The sequence below is a fragment of the Hippoglossus stenolepis genome, chromosome 14 (assembly GCF_022539355.2).
Source record: "Hippoglossus stenolepis isolate QCI-W04-F060 chromosome 14, HSTE1.2, whole genome shotgun sequence".
Taxonomy (NCBI): Eukaryota; Metazoa; Chordata; class Actinopteri; order Pleuronectiformes; family Pleuronectidae; genus Hippoglossus; species Hippoglossus stenolepis.
The window spans coordinates 9,106,577-9,124,935 of NC_061496.1; the positions used below are offsets into that span (position 1 = coordinate 9,106,577).

The 18,359-nt window shown below is 41.9% G+C and overlaps 2 protein-coding genes across 2 annotated transcripts; both read right to left on the reverse strand.

The window, feature by feature from the left end:
• On the reverse strand, nt 1-7,996 carry LOC118121536 (transmembrane protein 79). Its single transcript, XM_035177497.1, has 5 exons — nt 7,825-7,996; nt 4,787-5,071; nt 2,660-3,226; nt 1,849-2,062; nt 1-709 (listed from the first exon to the last, which is right to left on the reverse strand). Exons 2-5 carry the CDS (start codon nt 5,058-5,060, stop codon nt 454-456), a joined length of 1,311 nt encoding a protein of 436 aa, XP_035033388.1. The 5' UTR covers nt 5,061-5,071; nt 7,825-7,996; the 3' UTR covers nt 1-453.
• Nucleotides 7,997-9,600: 1,604 nt separating this feature from the next.
• Nucleotides 9,601-17,461, reverse strand: ctdspl3 (CTD (carboxy-terminal domain, RNA polymerase II, polypeptide A) small phosphatase like 3). The gene is made up of 11 exons (XM_035177303.2): nt 16,826-17,461; nt 14,473-14,596; nt 14,245-14,385; nt 13,186-13,297; nt 12,790-12,901; nt 12,199-12,285; nt 11,807-11,869; nt 11,539-11,618; nt 11,157-11,283; nt 10,848-10,943; nt 9,601-10,127 (listed from the first exon to the last, which is right to left on the reverse strand). Exons 1-11 carry the CDS (start codon nt 16,943-16,945, stop codon nt 10,062-10,064), a joined length of 1,128 nt encoding a protein of 375 aa, XP_035033194.2. The 5' UTR covers nt 16,946-17,461; the 3' UTR covers nt 9,601-10,061.
• Between the last annotated feature and the right edge of the window lie 898 nt (nt 17,462-18,359).

An 18,359-nucleotide genomic window follows, 5' to 3' on the forward strand; every position in this document is an offset into this window, starting at 1 on the left:
GATTTTTTAAAAATGGCTTTAATTCTTCCTTCATCATGTACAATCCTTTAGGACAGTTAAAATAATAATAACGTCTCAGCTTTGAAGTTGCTTTGCTCGTGGTTTTTTAGGGTCAAACCTAATTCAGCCATATATAGTACATATATATAGCAGAGTTTTTAAGTACTTGGGAGTTTAAAACATTAAATATAGGCACTGGAATAGCTTAAAAGGACACGCGTTTTAAGACTACAGCATTGTTCAAAGGCTTCGTCCACCACTAGAGCTCTTACATTACAGATAATAAGCATGAATCCACATAAAAAACAGTCCTGTATAGGAGGAGCAAAAGTAGAAGTTGAGCCGTCACACACTTGGAGGTTATAGTGGCAGCGTGCTGAACTACAGACCACAGGAATGGCCTATTTTTGGAAGGATCTCCTCCTCTGGAAGAAGAAAGCGCAGCTCGCCTCCTCACTGAGAGTCCAGGATGTCTGTGGGTAGGATGTCTGGTTTGCCACTCGCGCTCTGTGATGTCTCCCCTGACCAGGAAGAGGGGGTGACCTGATTATAGAGGACGTCCTGCGAGCCAAAGAGGGGCTCTTTGAGATTCTGCATGTACATGAGGAACAGATTGAGAGCCACCATGGCGAGGAGCGGGAAGACGGTCAGGCCGGAGCCGAAGCCCCGCCAGGAGCTGCACACGTTCAGGCTGACCCAGTAAACGAGCCTGCAGAGGATCAAAGGAAACCAAGACAGCAAATCAGAACAAGGTCAAAAACCTCAGAGCGGCTCTGATGGTGATGTTTCAGAAAGCAAGCACCAGTTAGACCAGACTCAAACCACTCAGTTAGGCTTAATATCAGGAAACGTTGCTTCAGAAAGGAGGTTAAAGTTAGTCTGAGAAAAGTTACTATGTAAACTTAGCCCTACAAGCTACTAGCTCAGGTCAGACTAGTTTATAGGTTTAACTTTGCTTGTTCCTTATGTTGTTGCTTTTACAGAGAAAGGTGTTGATATTGTGACTTCATCTATTTAGGGTTAGGGTTAGTATCTGCCCTGGATTAGGGTTAGGGTTAGTGAACAGCTCCAATATCTGCAATTAAAATACATGCACTTGTACAGAAAATGCTAACTGTCACTAAAATAGAATTAAAGAAAGAGTTTCATTTGTTGGGAAATACAGCTGAACGTGTCTTAGCATAGCTTAGCATAAATACTATGAACAGAAGGAAACCGTCAGCCTCTTTGAAGGCAACTTGAACTCACTTCTTATCAACACATTACATCGAGTTTTCTTAATCCATAAAACCCAGTCAAGCTAAATTAAAGAAACAGAAACACAGAAACCTGCAACATTTGTTGTGTCTCTTTCTCAAACGGATAGAAAACTTCTGTTTTAATAAAATTGGATTCTATATTTCTCATGGGCCAGTTGTTTGTTCTTTCAAGTTAAAGTGCTATGTTGTATTTCATTGTTAAACCAAACTCACATGGCTCATACTGGACTTGAATGCACAGTGACTGAGTAAAAGAATAAGAAGAATATAGAGTAGAAGCAGAGCTCGGAGACAGAATGAGAAACCAGAGGCATGTGAAGGAGCTGAGTTCATCTCAACTTGTGTCAAACTCTGCGATATGCTGCCAAAACTCCCTTCGGCTGTGCTAATGACAGTGGCTGTGTTTGTTTTTAGCCATGTGAGCGGCACGGCTGTGTTGGCCTGTCACTCCACCACTTTTAAAATATCTAAACATCCACTGGACGCTGTAACTTGTGCAGAAACGTAAGGTCCTCAGAGCAGGAGGCCTAATGACTTCAATGATCCTCTTCTCAACAACTCACTCCTCTGCTCCACTTGTAGGCCTCACCTTCCAAAGATGAACATGGCAACCAGTATGGGAACCAACTGCAGCTGGTCTTGAGGCAGTAAAGCGGCCATAACGACGAGGTTGAGGACATAGAGGAGTAACTGCTCCAAGGAGGCTGTGACGAACAGCTGCTGAACGGCCCGTCTTCTTGGGAAAGACTCCTGCAGGCCGAAGGAGCCGGTGCAGAACTGGCACACCGCGCCCATGAGCATCGCTGCGAGGGAGTAAAGAGCAGTACGTCAGTTAGCAAATTGAATCTGAGCCATTTTTCCACAAACAAGTCTCTGCTTTCAGCAACTTTTAGCTGCACTTGATCTCATCTGACAGTCTGCTTTGTCTTCCCTAATTTCCTCATTTGAAACTGCCAGCAGAGTGGCCCACATGCAAGATACTCCTCACTGTCATCAGCCTGACAAATAGTTGAGAGGAAAATGATCTGGATGAGCCTCGGTTCTGGATGTGTTTGCCACCTGCCCTCTGGTTCTGGTTGCCCAGGTTGGGAAGTGATTAAAATATTCTGAAACAATTAGGTCAAAGCCTGGGAGACAGGACACACAGCCAACCCCTTATTGTAGTTTCCATTTAAAGCTATGCACAGGAGAAGGAAATTATGCTTCTCTCCAGAGGCCTGAGGAGACGTCTGCTGCACGGAGGTTGAAAGCGCATGAAATTAAAGGGGACAGGAGACATTGAAACATTCCGAGACGAGGCGGCCAGACAAACCAAATCCTCTCTTAATCTGTATCTTTCATTTGTGGTGCACACACAGCTGCTGCTAGAAGTCAGAGGAGTGCAGGTGGTTGAAGCCTACCGAGCAGGATGGGGACGGCGGCCACCACGCAGCAGCAGAGGGTGAAAATGATGCGGCTGGCCACGTCGGGGCAGTCGGGGGGCTTGATGGGGACATAGAAATAGAGTGCATAGAGGATCCCGGTTGCACACAGCAGAGAGGCCACGACTGAGACGAAAGCAGGGACTCGGCCGCTCTGGCAGCATTTACACTGGCAGCAGCGGCAGCAGCATGGCCCCCGCGCCGCAGCCTCCGCCGTGGCCTCGCAAGTCTCTCCCCGCCCCTGCGAGCTCCACACTGTCAGCTCCACGCTCTCCGGTGGAGGGCCTATCAGAGGTCGGCCCTCGTCCGCAGTGCAGTCCAGATTGGTGGACTCCGGACTCCATCTCGGGGCGTCTGTGCCGTTGGGGAGGTCTCCCTGGGAGGCCGGGGTTGGAGTGCTGATGCAGTTTTCCGTGGCGGCGTCCAAGTTGTGCTCTGTGATGATGGGGCTGGAAAGAGTTTGATCCGGTTCCCCCCCCTCCGTCTGATCCGCTTGTGGCTCCTCTGGGAGGCCCTCGCTGGGGGGCTGGTGGCAGGGAGCAGAGCCTGTTCAAAGCAGAGCAGAGGTTTTAATACCAGATGCCACTGTCTGGGCCCCAGTTACATCAGGGGGTTACTAACTCTGTATGCTCAACCTACACTTGCTAGTAGCTCCATAAGGCTGGTTACTGAGGGTGACTACCAGGGCCTCAAGGCTCTGGAACCTGCATGTACATATTTTTATTGGACATCCTTTTAATGTCTGATTTTTAACTGTGTCGTTTGTTTTTCACACATTTTCTTTATATATTATCTTTCTTATTTTTTGTTTTGTCTTGTTTTGTTCTGAGTTGTTTTATTCCCATGTATTTTGTAAAGCACTTTGTAAATAAGTGCTATAGAAATAAGGTTTTCCCATTCGTTATTATCATTATTATACTTACAACCTTCAGCTGCAGGTTTACTCTAACCCCTCATCTACTTCTTTGTGTTCCCCGTGCAAAGCAGACACCTGAGTCTCATGTAACCTCTCAGAGACTTTTGTACGAGGCTTTGTTAAAGATTAGTGTGACCACATCATATATTTATCTTCTAAAATACCATCGAAAGACCCAAACCAGCAATGAATGGATTCCAGTATCTGTGGCCAAAACCTAATTCCTCCTCGGTGACTCTGAGCTTCAGTGGTTTGTTGACGTGTCCCTTCATTAAGAGGAGTACGTTCCCTCTTTTTTGTTTTTATTGATTCAGACCCATGCACAACATCCTGCCGCTGTAAACACTGCACCAAATGTGTATTAATCCACAGCTGGTTGAGTAATATTTGAAAAGTTACAGTGTCCTGTGGTTTTAGGAAACTGCTGAGAAACTACTGGAAAAAGAAATAAAAGTGTATTGGTGATCTGTTTGTTTAGATTTACGTCTTCAGGGGGAGCGAGTGGGCTCAGAGCTGCAAGACAGAGACGGACAGAGAAGTCGAGAGAATAACACGCTGCTGGTGTTTCGTGGCATTTGTTTGAGTAAGACAAATATAAAACATTATCAGCCTCATTCTAAATTCATAAAATCCTTTTTCATCTTTATGTTTATCACTCATTTCAGTTAATTATTACATTTATCATCAAGCAAAAAAGACCAGATCATCATCGATGCCCACAACAGGAACTAAAGCTCCTTAAAGTCCGATAGAAAGAAAATGTTTGACTTCCAATATAAAGATAACGCTGATTTCAACGATTCGTGGTGGAGCGTCTGCAGATGTTGTCTCACCTCTCACCCAGGTGATCAACAACATCAGCATCCAAACATCTGCATCTCTTCTCTAGCATAAACTATCAGGAATATTTGTGTTGAGGTCACAAACATTCACCCACTTCAGATTATAGATGAGGTTCCCTCCTGCAGGACAGTAGATCTTCTTACTCTGCCTCTAAACACGTCTCTGCCTCTTAAACTTTGTCTCTGCCTCACGTCTTGACTTGAAACCGATAAACAACCCTTTTCTAAATAAATCATTTAGTTAGTTGTCCCCACACTTGCAACTCCAGTTGGACTCTTTGCAAATTTGCTCTGGACTCAGATCCTACAGCTCCATCAGACAGTAAACAAGTCCCAGTAATAACTCACTCTTTGGCTGAAGCGTCGCTGGTGGTGGTTCAAGGGAGCGCTGGGAGCCGGAGACGGAGTGGGAGGACGAGTGCAGCTCCTCCATGGAGGACTCGGGGCTGTCTGACACAGGCGCCAAAGAGATCTGAGTGTCCAGGTCCAGGAAGGGGGAGAAGGAGAGCCTGGCCGGGTCGATGTCCTGGAGCTGGTTGATGATGTCGCTGATGGACTCCTTCATGCTGTCGAGCTCCTTCACGTTCTCCCGGTTGGTGTCCTGAAGCCCTGAGGTGCTCATAGTCACTCAGCCTGGTGGTCGCAGGGAGAGAGGAGAATCAAAGTTACAGTCACCTAACCAGGGAAATGTGGCCAGTGACATGAACACAGGGATCATACACGCCTTAAAAGCCCCTTTCTGTAAAACCCCCATATGCTTTATATAAATAGAGCCATTTACTACAGCCACTGGTGGCCCAGAGAGATGCCACATCACCATAGATCCTGACAAAACTTCTAAGGTCATTCATTAAGAATACTGGAAAACTGTTAAAGTATTATTCTAATCCTGATTTCATGGAGCAACAGTGGAAGTCTCTAGAAGTTGCAGATATTGTTTTTCTTTTTACAAATTGCCATCTCTCTCTCTCTCCTTTATTTCCATTTTCTTCGACCACTTTACAACCTCTGTTCTGACAAATGTGGCTTGCTTTTTTTGTTTTCTTAAGACTTTTTCTAAAATCTAGACCTTTGTTTTTGTCCTCTGTTAAGGCTTCTGTGAATCTGTGAGTTAAACAACCTGCTTCAGAGCTGCTGGTGGGTTTTTCAGCGACAAGAGACAGACCCAAGCTAGCTGTTCCCCTCTGTTTCCAGTCTGTATGCTAAGCTAACAGAGTCCTGGCCCTGCTTCAGATATGAGAGTGAGGAGCAATCAGTCGCGTCAGGAAAGCTAATAAACGTATACCCCAACATGTCAAACCTTTTCTTAAACGAATCAGACTGATCAGTGAGTCAGTGTTCAATTAAAAAAACACAAAAAACTTTGCCTGGATGATCAGTGAGTTAAAGTTAGAAAAGTTTCCTGCTTCAAAGCCAAGAATCTGACCAAACATTCAATAGCTGTCAGGTCTCGATACCTGATGCAACAAACACATTGAGGAACATATTGAGGCTCAATACAGAGTCTGGTAAATTATAATTTCCTATCAATGTGTTGAAGGGTTTAAATCAGAAGGTTTTCCCTCATTACTAAAGTAAAATACAGAAAAATATCATTCAACCAATAAATAAAATATGTGAAAAACAGATCCAGGAGGGTTTCACTGAGGAGGAACATCTGCTCTCAGTATTTTTTCAATCTTGACTTCTGCCCTGGATACAATGGTGGCACACTATTAGCACTACATTTATAGCTGGCCTGATAGCAGACTGGCTCATGACCTTTTTGACCTTTGACCCCTTATCTCAGGCTATGGCCTCGCAGGCTTGTGCCACATATTATTAAACAAAGTAAGAAATCCTTCTGTCACAGATGTTTTCCATTGTTTCTTTAATCATCTGGTGACAATCCGATTTATCCGAGGACCAGTTTGTGTGGCTGGGAGTCACTGTGATGTCATATTCAGTAGCAGATACATGTTGGTCAGACATGACACGAGGCGACGTCAGGTTGGTGACGTCAGTGATAATAGTAGAAAAAAAAAAAACTAAAGTCCCAGAGTCACATTCCACCAGTGCTGGAAAGTAACTAACTACATGTACTCAAGTACTGTACTTAAGCACAATTTACTTTACTTGCAACCCTTTGATACTCCTTTATACTCAGAGGGAAATATTTTAATTCTTAACTCCACTGACATTTCACAAAAGCTGATATTTGTCTTTTTGAAAAAACATAAAGAGTAATGATCCAAATTAGTGTCCTTCTGCATAACGAGGACTTTTATAAACTACTTTTAGAGTTTTGTACATTTTTAGTATAGGTTTGATTTCAGGACATTAGAATAGAATAGAATAGCTCTTTATTGTCATGTTTTTAAAAAAATTTAATCTGTTTAGCAGCTCTTTAAGAATTGTACAGTAAAATGAAACCTACAAATAAAGAGCAGGAGAAAATACAGATAATAAACATAAACACAGATTTAAGGCACATAAAAGGTTGCAGATACATAAATAGTACTCAGTAGCTGCTTGAGTGTGTATGGGTGAATGTACTCAGTAGTCCGTTCTTTAGTAATTGATTTATATTATTAAATGTATTTATAATTAGTGAACTATTCTTTAACAACGTGGTATTTCAGTTTTTTGTCTCCTGCACGATCTGAATCTGTGTTTTTCAATCACTTGTAGCTGAATCCCACTGACGGTCTGTCGCTGTGAGTCTCTGGGAGCTGTGAGTGTAGAATAACACCAGTGACGCGTCTTTCTTTTGTTGCTCCGCCGTTATCTTAGCCGCGAGGTGATTTTCTCTGATGATCATGTGCAGTCTGGAGCTGGAGCGTTTCCTTCTGCGCTCTTTTTTTGGGGGGTGGGGGGGCTTTTTATGTTTTTGGCGCACATCCAGCTGTGGCGCACGCAATAAAAAAGAAGCAAAAGAAATCAGCGTCGAGGATCTTTTCTCCAAACACCGAGGACTTCTCCATGTATAGAGCGCAACGGGGACTGGCGTGGATGTGGAAACGCGCGTATGGAGGCAACGTGCTTCTCCAGAGCCCCCGAGGCTAAAGAGCCCCTCTCCCGCTGCGGAGCCAATCTCTCAGATACAAAAAAAAAAAGAAAAAAGCCTTTTGAATCCCCCAGAAAGCACATGGACTTTTACCTTGACTGGTTTAGTACAAAGGCTGCAGGAGAATGCGTAACTTGGTCCTAAATGCGCCAGAACCCGCACGAATCTGTGCGTAAAAGTCCTTCTGTGTTTGATCTTATATTCTGCGGCCACTCAGCAGCAGCTCCAGCAGCTCACTGGTTTAACTGCAGAGACCCTGAGGTTTTGTGTTTGGCTCCAATAAATGCACAGATGAGAGTTTTCATGCAATGAGATGCATTAGTTGTATAAATGAACTTACTTTGGTCGGAGGCTGCAGAGTATTTGGTGCCTTTACTCCTCTGGCAGTAGAGAAAAAAAAAAACCCTGCACTCCGTCCGTCTGAGCCTTTCTGCCCTCCCCCTCCGTTTGCTTTTTGTCTTCCAGGATCCTGAACTTCTGAATCAAATTTCAGGACGGACAAAATACGAGGCTTTTCCTCCGCCCACACAGGAGTTTTTTTTTCTTTTCTCCCTGGGTACCATGTCAAACACCATATGGAGCAAATAAAACCAGGGGAGCAGGAGGAGGAGCAGGGGGGAGCAGGAGGAGGAGGAGGAGGGGGAGGCTCGTGCTGCAGTTTACCTTCACTTTCAACAGGAACAATCACATCAGCAACAGGACTTGGTCTAAACACGACAGTAAACATTTACACTGAAGCTGAGCCAGAGTCCTAATGTTCATCCTCACTCTGCTTTGTTATCATAACATCATTCATTGATAACCAACTCACTCCTTAGTACAGACTCAGTGGTATATAACTTTACTGTAGGATTATTAATAAACAGTAATCTTATATACTTAAAAAAAGCTTTTATATTATACACTTTTAATAATTGCATAATTGTTTAACATATATATGAAGCTCAAATACCAAACACTTGAAACTTGAAGATTGAATCTTCATTATTGTGAAAGGTTGCTTTTTTTTCTTCTTTTAAATCATTGTAAAATTAATATCTGGTCTATTTGTTCAACAAAAAAATATTTCCACTTTGAAGACATCCCCTTTGCTATTTTCCACATTATTATAACTATTTATAAACTGGAATCAAATATCTGTTCCAAAGACAGAATCTGTTATTTCCCCTTAACATTTTTGGAAAGTTTCCTGGAAAGAAACAGTTTGAAATAAATTACAAGGAAAATAGAGACAAACTCTGATACTGTTGATTCGTTGGTTCAATAAGTTGTGCGGACCACTAAAACATTGGTTAATATATATTACTCGTCCATTTGTTATCAACTTTATCCATCCAACCTGAGTCGCTTGTTTGTGGACACAATTCAAAAGTCAGGTTCACCTGTTAATTAAAGTCTCACAGTTGTTCCAGCTTATCACATTTAGAGAAAGTGTAACAACTGATCAATGTGCATTTCACCTGGAATAATTAGAACCAGATTGTTTATTTTCTCCAGGAAACTTTTGAAGATTATTTGGAAATAAATGGAAATTTATCAGATCAGTTAAAGTGTTTTTGAAATGAAACTTTCTCACACTCATCTGTTTGTATGGGACCTAAAATGTCCCACCAACTCAATATGCTGTGAAATCAGGTAGGTTTTTGTACTCGTAGTATTCTCATATTATTACACCGTCTCACTCTTCCTCTTACACCATATTACCCCAAATCTTTCCAATTGTTCTTCTGTATATTTGATTTCCTGCAGCACAGGAAGGGATGAGTTTTGTAATAACAGCAGGAACCTTTTTGAGGATGAGCCTGTAGTTATCACCAAAGAGACTGATTAAAAAAGAGAAGATTAAAACAAACTGCCTATTACTCATCAGTTTGATCAAACACACCAGCGTGGAATCTGTGTAAAATCATGATTCTACCAGACGATGACACAGACATGAAGCTGGATTCTGCCGTATCACTGTTGCCTCAGTGACGATATTAACAGCTGTCAAGTTAACGTCCTCCTCAGTCTGACCTGCAGCAGATTTCAAGACTAATCACTCAGCTCACACTTTTCAAAATTCCACCATTCAACTCAAAGCTGAAACACAAAAGTCACAATGACGACTTCAGTGTTTAATTCTCCCGTTATTAGGGTAATTTTATTGCATAAAAAAAAAAAGCATATCTGAAATATACAGAGATAACAGCTGTTGATTAGTAATTTAATCAATAAATAAAAGATAATTTCTATAAACATATTTCAAGTTTTTTCTCATGAATAAACACTAACAGTGGGTGGCATTTTACTTCCCTGTGGAATGAGACTTGGACAAAAGAGTTCGAGGTGATGAACGATCAGCAGCATGTTTGAAATACCGATGTCGCGTCCTTTTAAGTCATCAGGAAGGACAGAGGAGGACGAGTGTGTCCACCACAACACAGCACAATACAAAAGGGCCTCAGGTCGGCCAATTCAAAATGGATTCTGCTTCTTTTTTTTTAAACCAAAGCACAACACGAATGCAAACACAAGCTGTGAAAGTCACGTAAAGTAGTTGAAAGTGAGGGGCGGGGTGGACGAGAGGCGGTTGTGTCAGTCCTCCGACAGCAGCCTGTGGAAATGATCCTTCCTCTTCTTCAGCACCTCCCGACAATCCTCCTGAAAAAACACAGCCAGAGATATTGGGCCAGAACGATGGAACCGGGGGAGGAAAGAGAGCGGGCAGATGCTGCTGCAGATAAGCAGCTGTTTTATTCACAGCTGCACTTTGACTGGAAGAGTGAGAGTGACCCACAAAAACTCTTCAAACAGTGATAATGAAACCATGTTGAAGTCAGAATTTACAGTAAAAAACCTCCAAACCTCTTTTTAGATAAAGAGCATTGATTCAATGCTGATCAGATAATGAATAATTGAAATCAGTGTCATGGAGGTAATGTGAGGACAGTGATATCTGTGGCATTCACCAGTACGATCACAGACTGGATGAAGGAGACTGATGGAGTCAACACTAAATATTAGAATGACAGACAAATCTGTCAAGTCCCATCCACACCTGATCTACTTGTTAGGGTTTGGGGCGTCTGCATAACTTAAAGCTAAAGTATATAATTTGTTAAAAATATATATCTCTTAGTTGAAATAGGCTCCAAAATATGTGGTGATAGAGAGAAGTTGTGAGCTGGACTCTTTGAACAGCCTGTCAGCAGTGTACATGTTCCCTCAGAGTTCATGAGCAAGCTCTGTCCCATTAACCAACCAGAGAAACCTCAGCCAAGGAAGGAGGTTCAATACCTGAAGGCATCTGCTCTTTCTGCACAGAGGCTTAAAACTAAACTTGTGTGTGTGTGTGTGTGTGTGATGATGTGACAGACGTACCGCTGCAGACAGTTTCTCCATGTAAGAGATGAGTTTGTGGAGCTCTCTGTCCGCTGACTCTCCCGACCAACTCTTAATGGGAATCGTGTTCATCAGCTGTGGAAACACCAAAAACCTGTTAATTACATCACCTTTCACTGTGAAGAGGTGAGATGACACGGGGGCTTCAGAACTTCACCTTCAAAAAACAATCTATAATATATTCAGTGGTATTTTAAGTGTAGGACTGGTGATGTTCTCTATTTTATTTGTCAATAAATACCAGGATAATGTCTAATGTAGCCAAAGTCACAGCTCTGCAGTGCTTACGTGGTACGGGTAAGTGTGTGGTGCGTTATCCAGGACCACGGTCTTAGCCAGGTCCCTCCCCAGGATGCTGAGATCTTTGATGTAGTGGCCGAGGATGCAGGCGCAGTCGTCCTGAAACAGTCGATGTCTACAAGAATAAAAAATTACAAGGTTATAAACATTTACACTCGTTTCGGTGAACCACAGTCGCACTCTAACATGAAAGCCACAAACTAATGGTCCGAACACAAACGGAGCATGTGACGCTCACGAGTGCCGTCCACAGGTCAGTGCACTGCTCACAGTCGGGTCGGCAGCAGACTGACACGTGCCGGCCCAGTCAGATAAACCCGAGCAAATAGTTTATGAAACACAAGTGGAGGAAGACGTCAGGGAGACATACCGAAACAGTTTCCTCTGCGGGTCCAGGACGTCCAGAATCTTCTCAGCATATTCCTTCTTTGCACATGTGTAAACAACCAGCTGGAAGAGAACACAAACAGCAGCTGGAACCGACTCCACACAAACCAGAGCTCAGTGGGCATCAGGGCAACATGGAAACTACATATACACTTCAATTTATTTTAATGTTCAAAGAAAAATAAGAAAGTAGTGGAGTTAAATTGATTGAGCTGAATTAAATGAAAATAAAGGGGGAGTTCAACACAAACCTCATAGACTTTTGACATGGACTGAAGAAACTCTTTCAAATGTGGTCGAAGGATCATGTGCACCTGACAAGAACAAAGAAAGATGAAAGTATAAATCAACTTGTAAATATTTGTTTTCTCACTTTCTTCCCTCGTTTATTTTTGAATATCTAAACCTCTTTTAGACAAAGCATTTTAAATAATCAAATTTCATGCTGTGAATGTAATTCTTCTTTTTTTAATCTGGTTTAATGAATATTAATCTGAATACACCACAGAAAATTTCAAAACTGTCTTGTTGTCAATCTTTATGTACAGCCAATGTTTTATAATGTTTATTCCAACTGATTACAGAATAAAATCCTGTTAAACTATAATAGTAACAAAAATTGTGAGCAGCAGCGTGCAGTCACCTTGTATTGATTGTCCTGGAACGCCGTGTGGAAGGTGTACGCCGCGTCTTCGATCACGCTCAGAGAGCTGAACATCAGCGTCTCCTCCTGGAAGGACAAAGATCAATCTGACTTAGTCTACTTTACTTCTTTTAAGACTGCTTTCTCCTTGTGTGTGCAATGGTGATAGTGCACAGACACACAAAGAAAACTGCCAGTCTGACCATCCCACAGTAAACTTGCCAGGCCCCCACTTGATGGAAAAAGACCCAAGGTTTACTCTGGTCTGAATCCGGGTTATATCCATACCACTTAAGTTATTTCACGAAACAAACCAGTTGCACTAGTTTTATTATCACTATCTTAGCTCCACCTTTGGTCATGCAGTGTGACAGATGATGTTCTCTATAATTTCTGGATTATACAGCAAAAGGGGGAAAAACTGATTTAAGACACATGGACATAAAAAAAGAAACAACCATGTGTGTTCAGAAAACAATACGCAGCTTTTGTGGGGGAACTGGTTTACCACTTATGGCATGATGATATTCATGTGTGGGATTTATTTTGTCCATGTCCCGAGAGTAAGAATCCACACAGAAGTCAACTCACCAGGTCGAGCACCAGCGTGGCCTCTGGAGTGCTCCTGGTCTTGGGGGGAATGACTCTGAGTCGCGGTGGGGAATACTCAGACTGTGACGGTATGTTCTTGATGAAGGTAAATCTGGAAATAAAATAACACTCTTAGGAACAGAAACAAACACCGATACCGGGAGAGTTGTGTGCAAAATGGTGTTGAGTTCTACAGAAGTCAATTATAATAGTTAAACTCACACATGACAAAATACCTGTGACATTTTTAATTGAAAGAACTAGGTTTCTATTAATTTTCCACCCAGGTGTTTGCTTTCTTTGATGAAGAAAAGTCCTTACTCATTTTATTAACTATAAGTTCAATATCAGTTGTGTGGTATGAAGTTGTAGAAACAGTAAGAGACATTTACTCACGGGTTGAAGATGTCGTCCTCGTCCTCATTTCCGGCCAGAAGTTCACCGGAGCCGAAACCAAATACACCTTGTTCTGGACTCAACAAAATGCTCTTTCCAGTACCATTCGAATCTGGACAGAGAAAAACAACATGTATAAAAAGTGAGACGCAAAAGAATGTGAGCAGACTGAGCAAACAGGGAAACTTGATACTTTGATCTTGTAGCTGCAACACAACACAACACAGATGCAAGTAAAGCCTCTCAAGTGCACAGTGAGAATCATATATTAAATCTGTTTACAGCATCAACATTGATTCTGACTTCTGCAGAAGGGAGTGGTTATGACTCGTACTGGCTCTGACAATGAGGCTGTTTTTATAACAACTCCCTCACACAACCAGATATGGTCGTTGTCATGTTTGTTCTCAGCTGCTGGAAATTTGGCTTTTGAACGAGGTGGCACTTTGTCTGCAGGAGAAATTATTGAACATGTCCCGTCACTCAATGTGAATTCTCAAGACAGTTACCATCTTTCCTCACATTGTCTCAAGTGAACATTACACAAAGTTTAAGTTCCGGGGCTAACAGGGTAAATATCCAGTTGCCCTGATTCAGATATTCGTATTCATACATACAGAGCTCCTCCAAGCAATGTCTAGAAAAGTCCAGAGTTGCAGTGCACGTGTGAAAGCAGCTCGAGTCTGTCACCAGTAAAATAGAGACAAACTGTCAGCTCACCACATTAATACGAGCTGAGCGGTTCAAGAGTCTCACGCTGTTCTTTTTATTTGATGCACTTACAGTGGGAATTTGCCACCATCCACCAGAAAGATGCTGACACATTTAAGCCGTGGTCAGTTTACACCACCGATCTCTTTCATCACGAGGAGGAAAGAAAACAAACTCAGACGTGAGGTGGTCAGGACCTTTCCCAAAGTGGATCAAAGAGCAGTTTAAGTGTAAAGTGAATTGTTAATGTCCCAGAACACTCAAAGTGTTGATGATGACAGCTTTTCCTTTTTTTTGTGTTTTCATCAAGTCCAGATTGTTGAAACTCATAACAGAAGCTGCACTCACTCTCTTTGCTGGGTGTGAGGAAACGCACAATGGGCGAGTAAATGTTTCTGGTTGTTGAGTTGCTTGGAGACCCCGGGTCGATCTCGGACAGTATGCGCTCTTGGCGCAGGACGGGTCTGACCGGAGTCTTGAAGGCCAAATCTAGACCACAAAAAGACGATCAGTCAGAGAAACACAAGAGCAGAAAATGAAAGGGATCATCCTTGAGAAAATCTGGGCGCTGCGAACCAGTTTCTCTGTCCTCAACAGCGATGGCCCTCTTCCTTGGTCGGCCGCGAGGGAGCCGCCGCCTCATCATTAGGGGAACTTCATCATCTGAGTGGTGGGATTCTTTATCCAAAGTTTCTTCAACCTACAAAGTAAAAGAGCATTTCCTTATAAAAACATGAGTCAATTCCATTTAAGTGTTTCAATTTGGATGTGAAATTGTGAAGATTAACACAATTCGGATCTTTTACTAGGAGTTAACACCAGTATGCCAGTAGATATGCTGTGGATATGGCAGAAGATAAACTGTTATGTGTCGATGTTCATGATGTGCAACTATTCCAGCCTCAAAACAGACGAGAAAATCATTAGTAATCATGTTGAGGCCTTTACTGTTTTGTTTATTTTTGGAGTCAGATAAGTCAGAATTTGAAATCCCTCAATGATTGTGCAGCTTTTAACATTCAAGCTCTATTAAACCCCAATCACCCGAATACCATTTTATAATTATTTACAACTGATTATTTGGTTTCAAGTCCTCTGTTGAGGTAAAATTCAAATCACATTAAGGCCAGGTTTCAAACTGTTAAACTCATGAAAACTAGACAAGTGCGATTGTTTGGATGGTTTCACACCAAAATACCACAAACGTTGCCCTCAAAAGGTCTTTTATCCTGGAGAGCAATGAGCATTGAGGTCGCCCTACTTCTCTACAGCTGTGGAAATGGTCAGAACCACTCACAACAGGATACTTTTAAAACAGACAAAAAACAAAATGCATACAAGATTGAGCCATTATTTTAAATTCAAAGCAGACACAAAAGACAAAAGGTGTAACCAAACAAAGCAGAACCAGTTTGGAGTTGAAAGTCTGCTGGAAGGAAAGGAGGCAAACAGGAAGGTTGGTTCAGCCCTGATTCACTAACAGAAAAACACAGACTTACATTATATATCTATTTATTGTATTTAACTTGCTGTTGCACAAAAGGAAAATGCCCGCTATGAGCCATAAATCAAACTATAGAGATTCACAGCTCCGGTCTGAATGTTAACAGTCAGCGTGCTTGTGTCTTGGTGACCTACTTTTAACTGGGACCCTCTCTCATATGGAACTGGTCTATTTAACCCCCAGCTTCCAACCCACGTCACAGCGTTGTATACTCTGAACCTCACAAACCCATACAGGGATGTACTGCAGCCATAAACACAGGCACAGCTTAAACACTGAAGGCTGATTTGTAGCCTAGTGACGAGCAAGACTGGTTTACTTCATACTTCATTTCCAAAAATCCCCCACTGCTAAAGTAAAACTGTTAATTTTACATTTAAGATCCAATAGAGATAGTCGTCCCTAGATTAATCAGGAAGAGCTGTGATCTCTAGTTGATTTAAAGATTGAATAAACGGGGTCAGTGTATTGTTAATGAATTCTTTTGAAGTTACTTTTCCAAGCATAAATACATAAAACCCTTGTTTATATAAATATTATTGTACATAGAGCATCAGTCCATTAAAGATTGTTGCTTAGAAACATCTGAAGTTTCCACTTTGGAAACAGGGATCTGATAGTTTTACTGTGTCTCTGATATTTTACAGAGTAGCACAGTACATCAGTTAAAGTAAAACAAGTAAATGTGCAATTTAAACGCAGGTAAATATTAAAAGAATATAAACAACACATACATCGTTAGCAGGAAATATACAGAGCAACAGGATTGCACATTAGCCATTAAATTGCACAGATAGAAATGAGTATGTCACAGTTACATGAGTTAAACCTGCAATTCTACAGCACCACGAGTTACGACGTTCAAAATGACAACAAACCTTCAGGGAAGTAGCATTTCATGTTAGCTACATTAGCAATTAGCCAACTATGCTTCATTATATATTAATATATATATCAAAATAAGACCAGTACAACCATGCAGGCACAGAGTAACGTTATGATTAGATGAGAAGTAAAGTATGATTGTTATGGATTAAACGCTATTTGAGAACAGGAAGCTAAGAAGCATATGGAACCTGGTACTTTATTTAACTCTAATTCAACATTCAGTTTCTGTGGATTAAATCATGAATTTGTAAAAACAGACAACACATAAAGTTGTGTTGTTGTTGTTGTTGTTGTTGTTGTTGTATCAGTGGTGGAAAAGCCTCCTTCAGTCCAGACACTGCTCCATCACCACAACAGCGAGCTAACGCTAGCTGCCTCCGTGATGGGGGCGCGAGCTAGCTAACGTCCGGCTAACTAGCATCGTAGCACCCAGGCGACCGTCTACACCCCCGAATCTGAGGCTAACACGGCGGACACCGTTCACAATGACCCGGTGAGCGATGGATGAAACAACCGTAACACCCAGTCGGTCGGTACCTTGGTCGGCAGCGGGCTCTCGGGCACCGCCGCGCGGGCTCGTCTCGGCGTCGCTTTGACGGACGGACGGTTGGTCCTCGGAGTGTCCGGAGAGGTCGTTTTGTGAGACCTGAGTCTCATCTTCTTTCTTCATACGAGACTGGAAACCATTTAAAACCCAAACCTCCTCCACCGTGTCGGTGATGCCGCGTCTGTCTCTGTCTCTTTTGGTTTTGTTTTGTTCCACTCCAACAGGCTTCAGCGCTTTCAAGAGTTGACTCCGCCCTCCCCGATCAGCCCCGCGTCCTCTCGAACCGCTGTTTAAATCTGCCGGGGTGCGATAGGTTCGCGACTGCGGACACGCTCAGTGGGCGGTGCTTCACGCAGTTCAAGCGTCAACGTGAGACTCGAGTCACGTTCACAGGTCACGTTGCGAGACAAAAACCAATGTAGGTCAATTTATAATCAAGTGTGAGGATGGTTTTCATTCAGTTTAGAGCTTTTACACGTTGATTCCCATTTCAATTCAAAGATATAACAAACTGTCATGTCAGTTTTTAAAATACAATAATGTCTAAAGCCTAAAACCAGGGGGGTGTTAACAGAAACCTTATTTAATTGCCATTTCCCATTAAAGGTTCAGTGTGTAGAATTTAGTGACCTCTAGTGGTGAAGTGTCATGTTGCAGCTGAATACCCCCTCACCTCACCCTCCCCTTCCAAACATGACAGAGAACCTGTGGTATCCTTCAGTTGTCATAAAAACACAAAAGGTGTTTAGTTTGTCCAGTCTGGGCTACTGTAAAAAAAACATGGCTGCCTCCGTAGAGAGGACCCACTCCTAATGTAAATATAAAGTATTTAAATATAAAGGACACATTCCAGGGTAAAGAAAACAAGAATTTAGATGAAACACACCAGTGAAAACATCACTAGGATTATTTTATATAGCAAATTCTGCCAATAGATCCCTTTCACCCAAATCTTACACACTGGACCTTTAAACCATTTTAAATTTCAAATACATAAGATCACGTTTTTTTAACACAGTGTAAAATCTTAGGCCCAAGACAAGACATTTTTATTTTACAGTAACAAAATACTATTTTCCCTGAAAAACCTGTTTTAAATCAAATGTATAGGAAGATAGCATGCCAGTCTTGAAATATTGTATCATATCTAAGGCCTTAAACAAGACATTTTATTTTCACATTTATTTAGAGCAACACATAAACCTTATCTAAATGCTGTTTCCCCTCAAAACGAAACTTAAATATCAAATAAATAATACGATTTAAAATACCGGGTTAAATCTAAGGCCTAACTAGAAAATAAATCATAATTTTATTTCAAAGCAACACAGGAACCTTTGTAAAAATGCTATTCCCCCCCAAAAGACCTTTTTTTATATTTAAAAGTACTAGATAACATGTCGGTTTACAGACTGGTTAAAAACTAGGCCTGAAACAATGAGATTTTGTCATATTTGAGTCTCGAAGGCTAGAAGAAGAACACAATAATTCAGAAATCCGAGAAACCAGAGCAGGGAGCAGTGT